At 43.3% G+C, this 12501-nt stretch overlaps 1 protein-coding gene across 1 annotated transcript; it reads left to right on the top strand.

Annotated features, from left to right (window-relative positions):
- The first annotated feature begins 239 nt into the window (after window positions 1–239).
- gde1 (glycerophosphodiester phosphodiesterase 1) lies at window positions 240–7195 on the top strand. Its single transcript, XM_017719725.2, has 6 exons — window positions 240–835; window positions 2243–2418; window positions 3332–3437; window positions 3603–3695; window positions 4579–4790; window positions 6301–7195. The coding sequence occupies exons 1-6, from the start codon at window positions 569–571 to the stop codon at window positions 6446–6448; spliced, it is 1002 nt and encodes a 333-aa protein (XP_017575214.1). The 5' UTR covers window positions 240–568; the 3' UTR covers window positions 6449–7195.
- Window positions 7196–12501: the final 5306 nt, after the last annotated feature.

The following is a 12501-nucleotide window of genomic DNA, read 5'->3' as shown; positions in this document are numbered from 1 at the left end:
TTGGTCTGTAACCAGTACAAATGTGCAGATTGACGTGAAGGCGCACTCCGTCCGGATCTACAAGCCTTCCGCGCACACAGGTTTGTGGTAAAACGGACTTAACGGTCAGTGAAAATTAGTCCAGCTGCCAGAACCGACATCCCTACGCGCCATGAACTTACAGTCTAAATATCAGAAAACCAGCCTCGGCACTATAATCAGGACGTTTTGATCGCAAAACTCACCTTATCGGGGAGCAAGTATTGATATTAAGCCGAGTCTGAACATTTAAAACGCGATAAAACGTTACTGCGCTGTGGTAATGTAATGTGTGCGCATGCGCAGTAGGACAGCTCTATGGGCAAGACCGGTGTCTCGCTGCTGTGGCCGCGTCACTCAGCATAAAGCCTCAGCGCGGCGCTGGACGGACGGACGGACTGAGCCCAGAGCCCAGAGCCCAGAGCCCGTCTGCTTTCGCCACCATAAGCAACAGCGGCTTAATATCAATGGAGCGCAGCTGAAACGCTAACGGGCGTTATTTCACCCCATAACGGTGGCTGTGTTTTCGTGACGGCTGTATATTTACACTATGCTGCAGTTGGGGGACGGACTTACTTGCTTCTCGGCCGTCTTCCTGCTGGTCTTGTTCGGAACCAGGAGCGCCGTTTGGTCCACGGCTCTCACGGCCTCTCTCTACCTTTTTGTGGTGCTCTTCCGATTCCCTCAGGTTCCAGTCAGCCGGGCGAAACAGGTGCTGCGGCCGGGCTCCAGGCTCGCCCCCGGCGGCGTGTCGGTGGTGGCTCACCGCGGCGGCGGACACGACGCCCCGGAGAACACGATAGCAGCCATTCGAGCGGTAAGTTTTACATCTGGAAAAATACATTTTCTTTGGGGACTGTATTGCCTTAGAACATCCTTCATTTATCCATCATGACTGGATTAAAATGCATTTCAAGCCAAAACCTCTCAAAACACTGTCAGCCGGTGTACTCCTATTCCTCGTGGACGTCTGGTTCCTATCACTACCACTGTGAACGCTTCCAGGAATGGATTAAAATACATTTTACGCCAAAAAATTTTCACAAAACTATCATAAAACACTGTTTCAGACATTAGTGTTCATAACCATAACTTTCTGTGAGGGAGCTTTTCGAGGTGGACGTCTGGTTCCTATCACCACCACTGTAAATAATCCTGACTGTAAGTCTCTCTAAGACAGCCTTTCACACCAAACCGCTCTGACTGTCTTTGCACCTCAACCCTTTAATTATGTAGAATTAATTTTTTTTTTAAATGGGTGGATTTGTTCTGTAAGTCTGCTGGGATCTGAACTAAGATCCCAACACTTAAAAGTGAGAAGTGGGAGCAACAGCAAAGCAGACCTGCTGCTGAATCAACATTTACCAAAATAAAGGAACGGTGAACTGAATGAATGACAAAGGAACTGAGGAGAACTCGGCGCCTCGCACAAATACTCAAGTGGCACCAAACGTGATATTGGAAAGATTTGAAAACACTAAATAAATTGAACTTGAAGGGGAATTCTGGCCCAAAGCCAGTGCTCACTGTTATTAGCCATGTTACGACATCCTTACGAGGATTTACAACATTACGACTACGACATTACGAGGCCACGACTTTGTAAGGCATGAGAATGAGATCCTAATGCGTGGCCACGGCTTAATAAGGCATGAGAATGAGATCCTAATGCGTGGCCACAACTTAGTAAGGCATGGGAATGACCTGAATGTTTCTAGTACAAAGTGGACAGACCTGAATGTAACTAGTTTTTTCCCCATTTCTGCCCTTCCGTTTTACTGAAAAGGGGCCAGTTTTTCAGATGGAGATTGGGCTTCACCCTACAGACCTGAAAGGTTTTTCAGTAGTAATTTCTTGATGTTCTTCACGACTTATTTTGCTGTAAGGCTCTATCCTAAAAACTCCCATGCTTTCTTGCACATCACAGTTGTCACTCTTGTAGTAATGGCATGTCACATTTTGTAGTGACACATTTTTGGACCTATATGTTCAGAATGGTAGAACACTTTTATACTTTCTGCATCCTTCAGATCTATTACAAGGAAAATAAGCTCAGACATGTGCCAACTGCAGGAAACGGTTGGTCAATCGCCCGTAACCAGTTCCCTCCTCTCTTTGTACAAGGTGTATCTCCACTGCTCTTGTTAAAAGTATGTGATTAATCACAGCTTCGTGTAGCAGTCTGTGTATCTCCTCCTAATGTTCTTGTACTCTTGCCTCCCAGGCCAGCGCGAACGGAGCCACAGGAGTGGAGCTGGATCTGGAATTCACCGCTGATGGCATTCCTATTCTAATGCACGATGAAACGGTGGACCGTACTACCAACGGATCAGGACCACTCAGCATACTGGGCTTCTCAGAAATCAGCCAACTGGATGCAGCAGCCAAACATAGACTGAGGTAAACCATCTGACAGAAACAGACAGAACCAGTGTTTTCTAACTTGATATAGGATTTCAGCTTGTTTGGGGTTTCCTTTGTGGTACTTTATGTGGTACCAGTTCAGCTCAGTCCATCTTAAATGAGCTCAGGCCCAGAGAAGGAGGCAGCATTTCTGGATCCTGTCTATATGGTTTCCTCCTTGCATTGTAGAGTTATAATTTGCATTTGTGGATGCAACGAAAAACTGTTCAGACAGTGGTTTTACGAAGTGTTCCCGAGCCCATGCAGTGATTTTAATGCAACCAGCCAATATTATTTTCAGCCTTGTCCCTTGCATACAGAGATTTCTCCAGGTTCCCTGAAACGTTTAATGATATTATGTACAGTAGATGATGAAATCCCCAAGTTCTTCACAATTTTACGTAGATAAATGTTGTTCTTGAATTGTTGCACTATTTGCCTACACAGTCTTTCACAGAGTGGTGAACCCCGCCTCATCTTTACTTCTGAAAGACCAATCATGTTACAGACCTGTTGCCAATTAACCTAATTAGTTGTGAGATGTTCCACCAGATGTTTATTGAAGCATTACACAACATTATCAGTGTTTAGTTGCCCCCGTCCCAAATTTTTTGAAACATGTCGCTGGCATCAAATTCAAAATGGGCATCTATTTCTCAAAAAACAATAAAATTTGAGTTTAAACATTTGATATGTTGTCTTTGCACTATTCTCAATTAAATATAGGGCTTAAATGATTTGCACATCATTGCACTCGGCTTTTATTTATATTTTGCATAGCGTCCCAAAGGGTTGTACTTATAGTTACAATGAGATTAATTTATGGCTAATGATGGACACCCACTGTCGAACCTCAGCAATGTACTGGCCACAAGCCAGCAGTGAGTGTATTTTTGTTGGTTGTCTGTAGTGACCGTTTCCAAGGAGAGAAGGTCCCGACTCTGCAGGAGGCTGTGGAGGAATGCATCAAACACCAGCTGACCATCTACTTTGACGTCAAAGGTCATGCAGATGAGGTAACATCATCAGCAGGGCTCTGCTTCATATCTCTACTAGATAAAGGGAATCAGTGAAGAGCAGAGTGTTTATCTGTTGTTACTATCTCTGGATTTTCTCGTTAAACAAATTCTGCTTTTCCAGTGTTTCCAGTTTTCCAACTGTTACTGTGTTTCTCTGTCCAGGCAGCGGCAGCTCTGAAGAAGCTGTATCAGAAGCACCCAGTGCTCTACAACTCCAGTGTGGTCTGCTCCTTTGAACCCAAAGTCATCTACAGGGTAACTATCCTGTTTGGTCAGCTAGGTGGGCCTTTCACTCGAACTAGTTTACATTAACCTACCATAGGGAGTCACTCTTGGGCTTGATAAACAACTTTTATTTTGTATGCATGTGAAAGTTCACAGTGTTGGGATAGGTCAGGGTTTTTAGGGGTGAATATCTGATCGATGGGCTAGGCCAGGGGTCTTTAATTAAAATTCAGGAAGGTTCAGTTAGAGAAAATGTCCTCAAACAAAGGTCCAGAACATCATAACGTCTAACTTGCATCACGACTCGGTGCCATATGCTGTTTACTGAAGTAGCCTAGCAGGAATATCAGCATCTGATACAGCAACAACTGAATATCAAACCTAATAAAGTCCAGTTCAGTCAGCGTCTGGGTCTGGACTCGGACCACGGCCCGCCTATTAGTGACCTCTGGACTAGGCAGAAAGTTCAATAGCTTTGAATGTTTTAATATTAATTAAATGCATTACATGGTGATCTTTCCCATGCAACACACACACACACTAAAATCATTCAAATCAAAAAGGATACACTCTAAATGTGTAAAAAGTGCTATAATTTCTCTCGAGGTTAATTCGGTTCTCTGTTCTGTAAAGGATATTTAACCTTGCCATAGGAACATTTGAGGGCAGAACATGGATTGCCGCTATTGTCCATTGTAACCAACAACTGGTCAGCATATTGTAGAAAACAAAAGCTGAATGAGCTTTCGTATCATGTTTTCATTGAAAACCATGATTAAATTTTTATTTACTGTAACTTTAATACGCATCACAAATGGTTACATTCTCCGTTTTAATCTAGTTAAAAACAAACCATACAGTAACAGCCTGTGAGCAGTACCAGGTTAACGGGTGATGGTCTCTCATGCTCCAGATGCGACAGGCGGATCCAGAGGTGGTGACGGCGTTGACGCACCGCCCTTGGAGCTTGAGTCGCTTTGGCGACGGGTCACCTCGTTATACGTCGGCATGGAAACACCTGTGGATGCAGGTGCTGGATGTGCTGCTGGACTGGGCGCATCATCACCTGCTGTGGAACCTGTGCGGCGTGTCTGCTTTCCTGCTGCAGAAAAACTACATCTCCACGTGAGTCGCCATGGTGACACAGTATCTTCACAACAGTCTTCATTTTTAATGCAGACAATGATTTTCTCAAATCAAATGCACAGAAAACTCAGGAGGCATGTTCGGCGTGATGAAATGTACTTAATATGATCATGGACAGGAACTAAGGTAAAAGATTCCACTTTGATTTCAGCTAAGCTGACTGATCTAAGCTGACTTTAAAAGCACACAACTGCATCAGCCACCATGAAGATTGTAGTACATTAATGTAGATTTTGAAACCGTATACAGTCGTATGCAAGTGTTCAGGTGCCTCTGGTCAAGTTGCGTGTTTTGTTTATGGTGAAAATGAATACACTTCCTTTACAGTGAACACACTTTTGCAAAATTTTGCAAATTTTGGGGGAAAATTAATAACAAACTGTGGCCTGAGAAAAAGCTAAAGTTTCCTTACCCTTGATAAAAGTAACGCAAGGCCAACACAAAATATGACAAACACACAATTTATTATTAATAATAATCAACATAAACAAGTTTTCCGCTAAGAAATATAGTTACTATTGCATGTGGTAGCGTTGCCAAGCAACCATGGCCTCCTGAATGTCGAGAACTTTAGTCGGCCATCATTTCATGAATTTTAAGTTTTTGTCACATAACAATAAACATATGATATCACAGCTCTGTTTACTGAAAAAAAAATCGCTTTATAAGCACTTTTTGGTCACCAATCCAGCGGCACTGCTCTTCTCACGCTGGGGCTGAATCTCAAACAGCTCCCTGCTCCCTACGTAGTGCACGATGTAGTCATTTAAACTAGATCCTGCAACCCAACAGAGCAAAATACAGCTAAGAAAATTCAGTGTCAAATCCACACTCAGTAAATGATGCACTGTTTGACTGTAGAGGTTAGAATTTCTAAACTTTAATAGCTAGAACACTATTTAGGGAGTACAGAGCCGTTTGGGATTCAGCCTGGGTTTGATGCCACTTCTGGCTGAAACATGAACATTGAACATGTAAGCCATTCAAGTGACACTCTTTAGACTTTTATATGGCTGTTTCACAGGTAACCAGGTAAGCTTGCGATATTAATGCTGAGGTTGTTTAGGCTGTTTGCTATCTTAATGTCTATTAGGTAGCTGACCAGCCTAGTACTAGTTGATAAAATAAGCCGTAAGCCTCTCAGTTTAAACAGAACCGGGTTCTTACTCCATCAGTACACTCGGTGGTCCAGTCGAACAGAATTAATCAATCATTGTTCCATTAACAGCGCGGGTTTTTCGTGCTGTGGGGCAGTAGTACAGAATGTAGGTCATAGGTTATTAGGATATTTTACAACAGCTTCAAACCAGGCTCAGCCAGTCAGATTTTAGATTACAACATCCTGAATGTAAGGGGTGGTTCAGCGTCCCTGGGCTCATACTTAAGGCATGAGGATCTGCTTCCACACCCTTGTGATAAAGTGCACCATGGTATGGAGTTCAGATTTGAGTGCGCCGTGTTCTGTATGCGTACTTTCTCTTTCTCGCAGGGACATTGTGCAGTACTGGGCAGAGCGCGGTGTGGAGGTTGTGGCCTGGACGGTGAACACAGCCGTGGAGAAGGACTACTACCAGCAGCTACTGAACATCAACTACATTACAGACAGTCTGACGGAGGACTGTGAGCCGCACTACTGAACGCTGCAGTGCCCAATGCACACACCCACACACAGTCTTCGTCACTGGCTTTTATATACACTTTCAGGCAGACCTTACACTCACATGTTTTTGCAGTAGAATATCTTACTGTTTTCTCTTGCGCTGCTGAGTAAGAGCAGAAAACTCAGTTATGACTGGTATTTTTATGTTATAGTGTGCAATATCATGATGAAGGGATGATTTCAGGCAACTAAAATGTAAAAGAATAAGAATTTATGGTATTTGATGATTGTAAAAACTGCTTAAATGAGTGAATATCAGTCAATAGAGGAAGATAAACTCTTATCATGCAAATTTGTACAGTTTATTGATCAAAAAGCCTGCTGTCCTGTGGAACACACCTGGCTGTTACCTCACACGGAGGGAAAGATCTTGTCGCCCGTTTCAGTGGCAGTTTTAACAAGCCTTTCTCCGCTTTGCCCCCCTCAGCAGACTCCCCAGCGCCAACTTGTGGGCTGTTTCATTGTTTTTATTATCTCGAGTTCATATTTAGATATAGCATGTTGATCATTCAGTTTGCTGGGCTTTAAGGCTACGTTCACATTCCAAACCTCATTCCTCAAATCTGTTTGCCCAAATCCGATTTCTCTGACCAGATGGTTCTCACTCGTTTAGGTAAGTGACCTAAATCAGTCATTAATGTGATGACCCTCATGAGCTCCTCCTACTCAGTGACGTCACGTGACTGAATCACTGCAACAAACTAACGAGCAGAACGAGCTTCGCTGAGAAGATCATTAACTCTGATCAGCTCTCAGCTTCGTTATTAGAGCCAGACGGAGGAGAAAAAGGCGAGATGAGCTGCTTTTCCACCGTTTACAGGCTTTAACTGCTGTTTGGTGCTGCTGCCATGGTAACGCTGAATGATGGCACAAATCAAAACGACATGATTTCTGATCTGAGCGTCACATTAACCACGAATCGAATACGCGTCCGATCTAGGATCACATATCGAAGTGACCCAGGTCAGATTTGTGTGTCCACACAGCTCTGAAAACATCAGATCTGAATCACATTAGGGCAAAAAAATCAGATTAGGGCCACTTCATCCTGGTAATGTGAACGTAGCCCAACTACTCCACCTCTTGTACTTGATGCAGCTTCATCACATTGCTCAGCTACCTGGTCAGTTAGCCTGCGGAAGGCCACCAACAATAAAAAGAAAGGCACCAAGTTTACAGCCAGATAAAGCAATAAGCCACATATGTTATGTATGTTATGCTCAAATTTCCCAAAAAACTTTTGTACAGGGAAAAGTTTGCACTGCTAGGTGATCAGCTCACTGAAGCTCACATGCCGAGTGCAAATAACCTGCTCCTCACTACCTTCTGCAGCGAGGGGGACGCTTGTGTAACGAAAGTGTGACCCACGTCCAAGCGGCGAGTCAAAGTGGGCAAGGGCGAGTTATTAAAAGAACTGAAACGGGGCCCTGCTCTTTCCCCTGCAGCACAACAGCCACTCAAATGACACAACCGTCATGTTTGCCAAGTCGGATGGTTAGCGCGCTCTTCCAAATGCTCCTTATTTAAGGTTAGTTTTAAGCGATGCGATGGCAGGAACCATACGCATCCTAGGATTTCTCCGAACGATGGTGCTGACGTGTCTGTGGTGTTTGCATGCACTAACAAAGGCTAAATTATAGTTTAATGGTTAAATAAGTGAAATTAGTCACTTATACTTAGCATAAAGGAAAAATACTACTTGTGTTGAAATGTACTGTATATACTAACTCAGGTAAGCAAATATTTGTGTTCAATTTATTACAGTTAACTAAGGCAATTTTGTCAGTGACATCTTAATAAATTCCCTGTTGAATTCCCGTCGTTTACACAGTGCTTTTTCCAGATTAAAGGAAATTAGTTCAGACTGTGAGGCTGCATGTGAAGCAAATTCCATGACGTCTTCTCATTTTTGAAAGCAGTTCCTGCTCTGAGGTGAAGCTTTTTCAGTCATCTTTTTAGATTTTTCCCTATTAAAACTAGAGCTGCCCAAAACAAAGTACTAACCTATGACTAAACTGTCAAGAGATCATGACATTTGTCTTTTTTGAATGTATATACAGGTAATCTAGATACTGTTAGTGGTACTACCTTGTTATTACTAGGGCTGAGTAGTGTTTTTATACTAATACTGCTACCTTGACTTCACGAATCCTATATTATGATTCATTCAATACATCAAAAGTGGGCGTGGCTAAAAGGGGGATACCACTAATATGTCAAAGTTTCTGTGTAATTCAATCAGCGTGAGGTAAACGGTATAAATGAGAGTGGTTGGTGTGAAACTGGGGTTGCAATGTCTACAATGCAAATATAGCTGTTTATTTACTGTCCAACCACCAGTGAATGTACACAGGCTTTCTGAGTTCTTATATATAATGTCAATGAAGGTAAAACTGTAGTAAACCTGAAAGAAATCTGTTTTCTCTGGTTACAAAATTTTGCCGTGTCCTGTGTTTACCACTCCTCCACGAACAGACGCTAAAAAATGACCTAAAACCTACAGTCAAAACACTGCAATAGAACAATGCATCATCTAGAAGATGAAGAAAATTGAAATCCTTTGTTTGGTCGTGTTACGGCTAAATAGATCCGTCCTGATCCTCGTTATCAGACCGGACTAACGGCAGTAACACTGCACTCTCAGAGCCGGGTCAGCTGCCAGGCTGTGTGAATCAGCAGCTTTTGTTTTGGACTTTAAAGTGAATGCTATCTCCAGACTCTTTAATAGATTACCTTGATTGCCAAATCCTTCGCTTTAAAGGGAAACCCAACCCATTTTGCTAAATTCATGCACGATTAAGTGGTTAACATGTCGACACAGTCGATCACAGAGTGGTTTGGTGTGAAATGCTTTGTTCTAGAGAAACTTACCGAGTCCGAATAGTTCACAGTGGTGGTGATGGGAACCAGGCGTCTACCTCTAAAAAGCTCCCTCACAGAAAGTTACTACATGCAGTGGTTATGAATACATATGCATATGATGCTGTTTAGTTTTGTGACAAACTTTTGGTCTAAAATTTGTTTTACTCAGTTCATGGTGGAGGGATACATGAAGGACGTTCTAAGGCAAAGTAGTCCCCATAGATACGTAAACTCAGACGACGGTTCACTGGTGGTTTCGGACAGTAAATAAAATATATATATGCACTGTAAGCACTGGGACCTCTGGTAACTGCTCTGGAGAATATCTGACTTCAGCTTCATATCACTGAAGAATTAGGGTGGGTGATAATAAATAATTGCCCCCCTCTCTGAAGGCGTATGATCCCTAAATGTAACTAAAGCCCAGCAGTGAGGAGCTGGACTTTCCCCTCCTCTGCTGTCCCTGCAGACGGGCAGGGTCGCCTACAGAGCGGCTCTAGTAGCTGTTAATGAAGCAGTGTTTTTTTTATGTGAGGGTCCCATTATGTAGGGCAAGATTTCAACCACGACCCCTTGTAACTCAGTTCCAAGGGGTTAGGGTAAAAAGAAGAAAAGGGATTGTGCCCAAGACTATAAATCCAGAAGACTAGCAGCTTTACACACACAGTGAGTAAAAGGACTAGATGCACATTTTAAAAACTGGACCTGAATGAAATTTTCACCACAGAATTTCTCTGAATGTGTTTGAAATGGCAAAATAAACGGTGTTGAATAATTGCATTGTTTCTCTGTTGTAAACAGGAGGGAGTGACATGATGCAACAGTTGCATCAGATTCACATTTTCACTCTCCTTCCCTCATTTCTGCCCTGACCGAGTCAAGCAGGTGTGTGGCTGTGAGTGGGTTTGTCCACTTTGGCCCACATTAGAGCGGACCGAGCCCACTCACACCACTAAGCCTGCCTGATCCGCTTCATGCCTTGGCGGTTGTGTTGCCTTCACGCAGGCTGAGGGTTCGGGCACTCGCTCATCAGTTTATACGAGTGGACGTGTCTTGCGTAATACTAGAATCGCAGGCTGACTTATGACTGTTAGTGTCTAAAGGCATAACCACCTCAATGGTTTCTGCAAATCTGCAAAGGGTTCTATACAAATATAATAAAAGGAACTTCAAATTCTCAAAAGAGAGACTAGAGATAATAAGATCAAGTTTTAAAAAAGCCCTCCGCCATTAACCACAATGCACTCCGGTCAGTTCACCTCCACTGGCCTGGTGCTCTTTACTCTGATTCACTACAGCAGCCTAGTTACACAGATTAAAACAGTCTAAAGTACAATCTCAGCATTCAGTTTGATCAGGGAGGCATTTTACAGAGCAGGACTTCTCAATAAACTGGAAACCTTGAACCGAAGCTCAATGTCAGGCGTAACACTCTGACCACCTCCTTGCTTCTACGCTCACTGTCCACTTTATCAGCTCCTCTTACTGTATAGCTGCACTCTGTAGTTCTACAGTTACAGACTGTAGTCCATCTGTTTCTCTGATACTCTGTTACCCTGTTCTTCAGAGGTCAAGACCCCCATGGACCCTCACAGAGCAGATACTATTTAGATGGTGGGTCATACTCAGCACTGCAGTAACACTGACATGGTGGTGGTGGTGTGTTACTGTGTGTTGCGCTGGTCTGAGTGGATCAGACACAGCAGTGCTGCTGGAGTTTTTACACACCTCAGTGTCGCTGCTGGACTGAGAAACGTCCACCAACCAAAAATATCCAGCCAACAGCGTCCTGTGACCACTGATGGAGGACTAGAGGATGACCACCACAAACTGTGCAGCAGCAGATGAGCTGTCGTCTCTGACTTTACATTTGCAAGGTGGACTGACAGGGTAGGAGTGTGTAACAGAGTGGACAGTGAGTGGACACAGTGTTTACAAACTCCAGCAGCACTGCTGTGTCTGATCCACTTGGACCAGCACAACACACACTAACACCACCACCACATCAGTGTTACTGCAGGGCTGAGAATGATCCACCACCCAAATGGTACCTGCTCTGTGAGGGTCCATGGGGGTCCTGACCACTGAAGAACAGGGTAACAGAGTATCAGAGAAACAGATGGACTACAGTCTGTAACTGTAGAACTACAGAGTGAAGCTATACGGTCAGTGGAGCTGATAAAGTGGACAGAGCGCAGAAACAAGGTGCTCATGATGTCACGCCTGACTGGTGTATCATCATTTAAATGATCCTTCTTAACTCATTCATGTACTACATTAAGTATGGTAAGCAAAGCTGCCACAGAACCTGTCCTGTGTGGTTTAATCATGTAGCTGAAGCCATTTGAATGTGATTTTTTTAAATATATGTAATTTTCATACTGTTACTGAGAATCTCAGTCAGTAGTACCATGTGATCAAATGACAGATAAATAAAGTGTTAAGGCCAGAGGATTTGAGTGGTTTAGGTTTAGAGAACAGGAATTCCAACAATCTTTCAATTTTTTTCCAACTTCAGTCCTCGAGTTATAAACAGACTCATCCCGAGCGATTAGTTGTAGAGAAACTTGTGGACTCTGATTTCTTTAGTGGTGGTAATAGGAACCACAATGTCTACAACATAAATATAGCCATTTTATTTCTGTATGTAATGATGATGATGGTGAAATAGTGGAAAAATCTGGAAAAACAAGTTTTCTTTGGGGACTATTTTGCCTCCCAACACCGTGCCAAAACTATCTCAAAACAGACATCAGGCAACATCTGGCACATATATTTCATTTAATAACTTTCCGTGAGGGAGCCTTTAGAGGTGGACGTTTGGTTCCCGTCACCACCGCTGTGAATAATTCTTTCTCTAAAACGAAGCGTTTCCTACAGAGCCCCGCTGGTGAGATCCAGTATAAATAAAAATAATGCGTGGGTACCAGGTCCTAATGCGTGGCCACGACTTAGTAAGGCGTGGGAATGAGATCATGGCTTACAAAGTCATTCCCACGTTTTACTAAGTCGTGGCCACGACATAATTTTCTCATTCCCATGCTTTACTACGTCGTGGCCATGCAATATTTTTATTTATAGATGTCTCCAGCGGGGCTCGGTACGTATCACACCGAACCACCCTGAATGACTTCGTTTACATGAGGTGGAAATTCGGAAAGTTGGTGG

The sequence above is a fragment of the Pygocentrus nattereri genome, chromosome 25 (genome assembly GCF_015220715.1).
Source record: "Pygocentrus nattereri isolate fPygNat1 chromosome 25, fPygNat1.pri, whole genome shotgun sequence".
NCBI lineage: Eukaryota > Metazoa > Chordata > Actinopteri > Characiformes > Serrasalmidae > Pygocentrus > Pygocentrus nattereri.
Note: the sequence above shows the minus strand (reverse complement) of the source record. Positions and strands in the feature narration are given on the sequence as shown.